Source organism: Hippocampus guttulatus, chromosome 12 (assembly GCF_054856545.1).
Source record: "Hippocampus guttulatus isolate MCC_2025c chromosome 12, RoL_Hgut_1.0, whole genome shotgun sequence".
NCBI lineage: Eukaryota > Metazoa > Chordata > Actinopteri > Syngnathiformes > Syngnathidae > Hippocampus > Hippocampus guttulatus.
The window spans coordinates 13,464,698-13,472,924 of record NC_141272.1 but is presented as its reverse complement, the minus strand read 5'-3'; the positions used below and the strand labels follow the sequence as shown (position 1 = coordinate 13,472,924).

General features: G+C 43.3%; 1 protein-coding gene across 1 annotated transcript; it reads right to left on the bottom strand.

Moving 5' to 3' along the window:
• Positions 1-619: 619 nt before the first annotated feature.
• tmprss5 (transmembrane serine protease 5) lies at positions 620-7,553 on the bottom strand. Its single transcript, XM_086125108.1, has 13 exons — positions 7,434-7,553; positions 6,896-7,034; positions 6,209-6,289; positions 4,546-4,659; positions 4,057-4,192; positions 3,727-3,840; positions 3,610-3,653; positions 3,361-3,523; positions 3,041-3,225; positions 1,879-1,977; positions 1,649-1,791; positions 1,402-1,554; positions 620-756 (listed from the first exon to the last, which is right to left on the bottom strand). Exons 1-13 carry the CDS (start codon positions 7,434-7,436, stop codon positions 748-750), a joined length of 1,383 nt encoding a protein of 460 aa, XP_085981234.1. The 5' UTR covers positions 7,437-7,553; the 3' UTR covers positions 620-747.
• Positions 7,554-8,227: the final 674 nt, after the last annotated feature.

Here is an 8,227-nt window from a genome sequence, read left to right as displayed (position 1 = left end):
TCATTTAACGCACACTAACTACCCTTATTACTAATAAGTATCTGAACTCGTGGGCGCGATTCATGTAGATTCTGCCGGTGTTGTTGGTTGCTGTGGAAACTAGCAGAGTCGCACAAAGGCCACACCGTTGGCCAAGAGAGGAGTCGCAGCTCAATGAACTCCACTTGACACAAGCTAGAATAAGACATAATTCATATTTGGTCCAAAAAAAATCAACAGGACATCTTGATAGAAATAAAGGGTGGGCCAAGAGAGTTTTTTTCAGGTGGCGGGAACTGTGAGAGATTATTTGAAGAACAAAGAAAGTGGATCGAAAAGCAGTCGTAATCAGGTACGGAAGGAATGAAGTTCGGAAAATAAAAAGTGGGCCTAGAGGACAAATGAAGAACAAAGGTAGGAGTTAGGAAGGAAAAAAGGCAGAAAAGGTTCAAGTGACAGGAGGGGTGTAAGGTTGCATGGAGGGAATTGAGGTTAGGAAGGAAGGTAGAAGTTAGGAAGAAAGTAGGGACAAAAGAAGGAAATCAGAAAAGTATATATCAGAGAAAGAAGAATGCAAAACAAAACTTTGAGGGATGGGAAAGGCTCAAAGCGAAAACTAAATGTAATCAAATTCATTTGATCAATCATGTGTATACCCATTTTTGGCCCACCCGTGACATATCTGATGAGATGTTCACATTAAATAAGCAACATTTATAGTTCAAATGTCCACTGTTACTGCTGGTGTTCTTGTGTCGGGGTCCCTCCTCAGTGCGTCTGTAAAGACAAGTAAACAAGATGGAGGCACTTAAATTGGCTCTGTCTGAATGTCAGACACACACACGCACATGCACATAGTCCCTTCATCTGCTTGGTGGACAGCCAGAAAACTACTTGCTCATCGTCGTACAGCAGGCCACCGTATCTGTCATGGCGCACTGATGCATTAAGATCTCTGAATATTTATTGTGAATGCAAAATATTTATTTTAGACTCCATTATTGTATATATTAGCAATTAAATAAAACAATTTTTTTGCATGGTGCATAGTTACTGCATCGCTTTGACATTACCGCTTGCACCATGTTGTTTTTCTGCTAGCAATGCATTGTGATATTTACCGGACTGACCATCGATGCTCACTGGTTTTCCAAATGCGTTGTGGGTAATTTTGAGTGCACCACATTTTCTCTCTTAGACATTCGGACACCCCTACAAATTAGTCTGACCCCATAATGGTGCACTATCACAAATAGTTTGGACATTTAAGCTGCTGAAAAAATGATTTAAAAAAAATCTATCATTGTGACAATATATTTAAATTAATTGATCAAATCATTGAATCGATCAGCCCAACTATAAACTACTGCTTTTTCTACACTGTAATGTGAACTGCCATGTATTGTGAATAAATAGATTTACCTCCATGATCTCATAGATCCACCCAAGGAATTTGGCCACCTTGGTGTAGACTCCCGGATGGTTGGGCTCAGCGCAGCCATTCCCCCAGCTGACGACACCCATCAGCCGCCACACATTGTCATCCTGGCATACCAAAGGCCCACCACTATCCCCCTGCGACAGTCACAGCGTTGAATACAAATATCATCCATGACCGACTCATCCCGCCTTGGAAACATCCCAACAAGGTACAGTGGGAATCGTGCACCTGACACGCGTCCACTTTTCCCTCAGTGTATCCGGCACAGAGCATCCGCGGTGTGATTTCTCCGTTGTACATGCAGGAGCTGTTGCATTTGTTGGTGCCTATGATAGGGACGGGGGCCTCTTTCAGGGTGTCCGATGAATGAACTGAGAGAAACGCACACAGACACCACAGCTCCTCTGTATGCACTGCCCCAGTAGCAGATGTTTGTATGAGTGTGACGCCTTCCTCACCGCCATCAGATTGTGTGTATCCCCAGCCAGAGATCCAGCACTGCGTACCTCCAGGAGGGTCATAGTCGTACTGAGGCAGACACACAGGGCGAACTGCATCTAGTTTTTGAGTGGGAAAAGTAGGAAAGTGCAACTTTATATCCCACATGTGCATTGACGTTTATTTGTCTTTACCTTTTTCTCTAGCACATCAAGTTTTTGATCTCTCTCTCTCTGATCTACTGTATAAAAGCTTGCGCAACACAGATTTTTACCATGCACCGTAATTCATAACTATGACATTGCAGATAAAAAAATAAATCCACCTGTTGCTGAATCGAACCCATAATTCATGTTTATAGACTTAATTTGTATTTTCTTTTTTAAATCATTCAAATTTGACAACACTCTTTTCTGTGGTGTGTCAAATTTTGATGGTTATTTTCACTTCACAGGGTTCAGGTTAAAATTGTAATGATGCACGTCAGAAAGCCAAAGGATTTCTGACTTTATTTTACAGTGACACACTCCCTAACACTAGTTACCTGTACTCATTTTGGTGTCCTTTTGACATTGTGTGCTACTATTTGTGTGACTTCTGGTGTATGGATTTCCGAAAGAGAGAAGTAAAGCTCTTCACTGTTTTATTACTTCAACAATTAAAAAAATATGTATTCGTCTAAGGTGTCTGTGCCACTCGTTGCTCCCTTAATTGCCCAGTGGGGATAACGTTTTCTCCTTCTGAATTAGTTTAAGCTTTAAAGGAGACATAATGTGGAAAAATGACTTTAATGGCTTGTACATGTGTATTTGGGTCTCTGGAATGCCTGCCCGCCCATCAAGTGAGAAAGCAAACAAGTCAGTCTCTATTCTACCTGTTGCTGGAAATATGAAATGGATGGGTTTTGTCAGATAGGGCATCCGGGATTCAAATTGTGCTAAACAAATCATGCAAGTGACTTGCTGTGGCGACCCCTGACAGAGTAAGCGGAAAGTCACAACAACATTGTGAGTGAGCTGCGCTACGCATCTGCCCCAGTGTTACGTTGCACTGCCATGCAGAAATCATGGTGCAGAACTCCTGCTCATGTGAAAGCCTGTAGCTAGCTGCCTTGACCTGTTTTAAAGGGGTGAAAAAGGTCTCTCCTTTAAATTTTTGCGAAAAATGCTGGGCCAGATGGACCTGAAAAATTGAGTGGCGTCCGCAGTTTCATCAGGGCGATGTCGCTGTCGTGGCTCACGTGGTTGTAGTTCTTGTTGTAGACTATCTTCTCCACCGCGTGCCCCGTGGGCTCCGTCGTTTTCGGCAAGCTGCGCGTCACCACGCCTGTGTGGACCGCCCAACTGGACACCTGCGGCAGCCTGTAGCTGACATTTTGAAAACACAAAAGAGGAGTCCAAGCATGAAAGGGAACACTGTCGCTTGGACTGTGTGCACCGCAGCTGTTTCCAGTAGTTGTAACCTCTGAACTGACAGTACAGCAAAGGTCAGCCTGATCTTACTTGTGCACACAGTGAGCAGCTGTGGCGATCCATTGGCTGGTGATGATGGAGCCTCCGCAGGTGTGGCGGTTGCTGTAGTAGAGGCTGACCTGCCAGGGCCACCTTCCCAGCGTGGCCTCAACTCCTCCGATTATTCTGGCCAATTTGGCTCGTGTGCCACACTCTTGAAAGGCCAAGCAGAAATGGAACACAAAGCAGTTGAGAAAATGTCAGACATGATACTGATTTTCCATAGTGCGATGGCCTCACCAAAACATTGCAAGGCGATGACCTTGTCAGTGATGCAGCTACGCCTAAATGAAATTAAACTGGTCATGTTTGAAATAACCAACAGCAATATGGGCCAAAATGTCCGCTCACCGTTACCTGAACTGCCACACGTTTTCCAGTGTTCCCTGTTGTTCTGAGCTAATCTGGAGAAAGCCCTCGGTGTAGTTGGGCCCAATATCAGTCAGATTCACGCCTTTGTGCTTCGTCAATCTGTAATTACAAAATTATATGAATTACATGAGTCAGTTTCTCCAGTTTTGGCTTCTTGGGTTAATTGAAGGCCAAATTGTCCAGTTCTCCAGAAAAAAAGAACGGAAAGATGATGGCGTTTTCAGGCAGTTTCAGGTTTGAACGGTACATTCCTGAATCTGTGCACGACTGAGTGCAGTAGTGCGATGCGAGCATAATGTCTGGAGCCAGACGAACCTCAGATAACCCAGCTGCCTGCAGACCAGTGTTCCCAGTGATGAGTTCCATCTCTCATAGCACACCGGCAGCCAGTTGGGCAACCTTCCCAGCTGGATCTCCAGCAGAGAGTTCTCTGGGCTGATTCTGTAAAACACTGAACCTGATTGATTGAAAATCCCTCCAAAGGCAGGCTCCCGGCCAGCATTTAATTAACCATCCGCCAGTGAGAACTGACTGGAAAACAAAACAAAACCAAGACCAAAAAAAAGGCGATGCTAATGTGGTCATGCCAGTCAATGGGCAAGTCTCGAGAGTAAAAAGAAGAAGAAAAAAAAAGAATCTGCTTTTGAACAGCAACTTTCTGCTCAAATTCACTTCAGAGACGAACTGTGCCTTCCACGACAACGGATAACAATAAGCGACTTCACTATCCCTTTCTTCCGTCAGTGACAGTGGAGTAGAATCTTGCCTCCAATTAGCGGTGGAAAAAAGGGAGCGAACACAGACCTTTCCTGGGGTCGGCGATGGCAATGTCTTCTGTCACATTGCAGAAAGAAGTCTCTTTTGTGTCCCCCAGTTCCACTGCACTGTGAGAGGAAGACGGCCTCAGGAGAAATTTGACTGAGTGGTAAAACATGATGTAATTAATTAATAAGACTGTCAGTTTAAGAGCCATCTTAAAGAGCTTTAGTCTGTGAAATTCTCCCTACAAATAGCACCGATTCAGCATGCAAAGTTTTAGATGTAAAAATGACTTTTTAGGGATGAGTTGGATGATTAAAATGATAAAAATGTTTCCTCTACTACAGCGGACCCTGAATACTTGCAGCGTATCAACCACGTGATTTTGCGGGTGTAAATTCATTTCGTTTCAATTTCTTTTCCTTTGTTTGTTTTTTTTTGCAGAGGAGCAAACTCATATTTCTTGGAATATGTATATGAGAGGTTTATCGACGTTTGTAGAATTTTTTTTCTCCCAATGCTTTTCAATTATTATCAGATTTTTGCTATTCGCAGGTCTGCCGCAGTACTTCTCCCCAGCGACTAGCAGGGTTCTACTGTGTGGTGTTTGGTTGTAATATCATCATTCAACACTAGATGGCAGACATGGCTGAGTTGCGCTTGCACCAGGTCTTATCCAGCACTATTACAATTGGAGCAGGCCTAATATTTTTTTTGCAGATTTAGAAAGACATGCAGGACTAACATTGTACCTCAATAATATTAACATGTCGATTGAGTAGATTTTTATGAAACAATGCATACAATTATTTATTGCAATTAATGTTGGTTTGCTGCTCAGCAGTTTTTTGCCATCCTTCAATCGTAATTTTCATGCACGAGAGCCCTTTGCATAGGGGGTGGGTGGATCACTATGTAGTGATTTTTGATTGTTCAAAAAAACCTTTTTTTAAAAAAGTTTGGAACTTTAATGCATGCAGTGAGAAATCTATTACGACAACTGACCTATATAAAGAACAAGTTTTGCACACATACATGTATTTTGTCCCTATTTAAAATGGCATTTTTGTCATATATGTGGTTAGGAACTGTGTGCGGTCCGATGTTATCCCCCCCCCCCCCCCCCGCCCCCTAGTCACACTGATTAGAAATTGGGGCCCCATCCATCATTTGAATTGCCCATTCCTGCCATAGAGCATCATTTAACATTAAAGCCACTTTTATTGAGAGATCCTGCAAAATTGCATAAACTGAAAATTCCTAATTTTAAACGTCCACTCCTTTCGCACAGAATCCAGTCAACTGGAATCCTGCCTCTGTTATAGCTTTGATTCTACCCCGGGATGCGGAAACATCGCATAGGTGGCTTTAATTCCCCCAGCCCATTTTGTGCCATTTATACGGTGTAGTAACATGAAGGGAAAAAATGTGGGGCTTTTACAATTGGTGTCAATATTGCAAGTAAAATGAATTGTCACATTTATTTAGCAATACTATTACTCTTTGTCAGCAATAACCACTGTGTACTATTATATTGCAATCAATAATCGGGCACAATAAAGAGACTTGTGTACGGTGATCAATTTAGGACCGTTTTTGTATTATCCTCACAAAAACCGGGCCAGGTGGGCTGTACTGGGCTGAGCTAAATGTAGACATGATTAAGATAAGGTGGTGCTTATTTATCAGACACACACACACTGCTCACCTAGGAACCAAACGCCGACAGCCAATCCTCCCAAGATTCCAAGTGCACACACTGCTGCCAGCAGCCTCACCAGCCTGTGAGCTACAGTGTCAAATTGATACATGTTAGCTGCCATCGATATGCATGCTCACGAGGCACAAATTACAAGTGCTCTCTCCGCTTGCATGCCATCACCGGCTGGTATTTCCGAAACCTTTGTGCTCTTTTACTCTTGGAAACACCAAGTTCACCTCGTTAACATCACAAGCAATTTAGATACACATGTTAAACAAACATGTCAAACAAAATGAAGTAATTAAGCAGTGTTAGTCTTTACATATTGCCGCTCTTAATGAATGCTTTATTGTTGCGTTAGAACACCTGCACAGTCTAATGAGAGCCGATGAAAACTGGATCAACTTTCAAGTGAAAATGCCACTCAATTTTGATCGATATAGATCTACAGGATTTATTTAGCTATATTTGAAGTGCTCTGACAACCCAGTCAAAGCAAAGACAGATATTTCAAGGCATGAATATTGTAAACGGCGCAATGTTATCTTCACTGCTTTCTCAGTTGACTCTCAGTGTTGATGCAAGGGCTGAACGACAGTTAGCGTGTCTTTACAAATTGAAAGTACATGCTCGGTTAAGTTTGAGCTTTTTGAGGTTGTTCACTGGTGCCCAGGTGTTAAGACGGTAACTTACCACGCGTCGCGTTCTGAAATCTTTTCAAGCAGTTCCGCTCTCCCCTGCTTTGTTCAACAACTTCTGCCTTCTCGGCGGGAAAGGGATGACTGACGGCTACCGGGTTCTCAATGACTGATAATGTGTCTCCATCAGGACTCTGTCAGAATAATAGAAGGCACATCACACATCACCTGCGCCTTGACCAACTTTAACTGGTTCCTCTTTCTAATAATCTCAGTCGCATTCAGGTTGCGGTGTTTTCCCTGTCGGCCTGCTTCGCCATTCTTCTTGACAGTGCGGCAATAAAGCTACTCGAATACAATCAAGCTAGCTATCGGGAAGACACATTCTCAGTAATTCCCCACCATTGTCTACTCCCATGTGAAAATATCACTTAAGCTCCGCGAAACATGTTCCTATGGCCTCTGGAATAAGCATGTACGGTTTAGCTTTCGAGAATTATACATGCAACTCTATTAGATGTGACAAAGCGACGTTCCGCGTGTATAGATGCATGCAGGTCAAAGCAAAAGTGCCAGTGAGTCTCTTTTCTTACCATTTTGTTTGCAAGCTCATCTGCAGACTGCAGCCGAGCTACAGGCGACTGTCAGCCCGTTGTCCGGTGCCGGACCATTTAAGAGAATGCAACTGTGGATTTTCCCTTCACAAAGAGAAAATTAGGTCAGCAGAGGTGCAGTGAATGAGGCTGTTGTTTGTCCAACGAAGGGGTGGGTCATGAGGCCTCTGAGACTGAACTGAAACCTGGTCTTTGTCAGGTGCTGCACAGGTTGCCAAGACGACGCTGGCCTGCTGGGATACACGTTTTACCTTTGCCATGAGGAGTATTTACCCAAAACTTGCAATAATCTGATAGTTAGCAGGTAATGAGCAGAGGTCATGAGTGGAGATTATTGAAAAGCTCTCTTCCCACGTCCACGTTTAGTAGTTTTGAGATCCAAACACTTCATTTTTCTCTCAGCACTGGCGAACAAAATGAAGTGTGCTCCTCCATATCCCTGGTGACAGATGATACTTTCTTTTCCATTTCTTTGCTCTTTGAAAAAGCATCTAACTTGGTCTGTTTCACATAAAATCTGAGTGTTTCAAAAGTGGATCGTTGAGAATAATTAGCGGATGAGAGACTCCGGCACTTGGGAAGGAAGTGAGAGATCAGAGTTTGTCTTCGATTTTCTAAAGAGTCCTTGGTGTTTCATTGGTAGGAAATAAAGGACTGATTGATTTGAAGGTTGTGTGGGGTTAGCCAGGACTTCCAGGTAGCCAGCATCAGCGCCAGAAGGAACATTCCGTCGTCAGATGGTGGGTGTGCTGTCAGTAGGAGAACATAGGAGA

Excerpts from the sequence above, each read along its gene's own strand:
- tmprss5 (XM_086125108.1), bottom strand. Across the intron at positions 4,660-6,208 it reads TGTCGGCGTTTGGTTCCTAG|TCAAATTTCTCCTGAGGCCG; the intron begins GTGAGCAGTGTG and ends TTTACCACTCAG. Across the intron at positions 3,524-3,609 it reads CATCGCCTTGCAATGTTTTG|AGTGTGGCACACGAGCCAAA; the intron begins GTGAGGCCATCG and ends TGGCCTTTCAAG.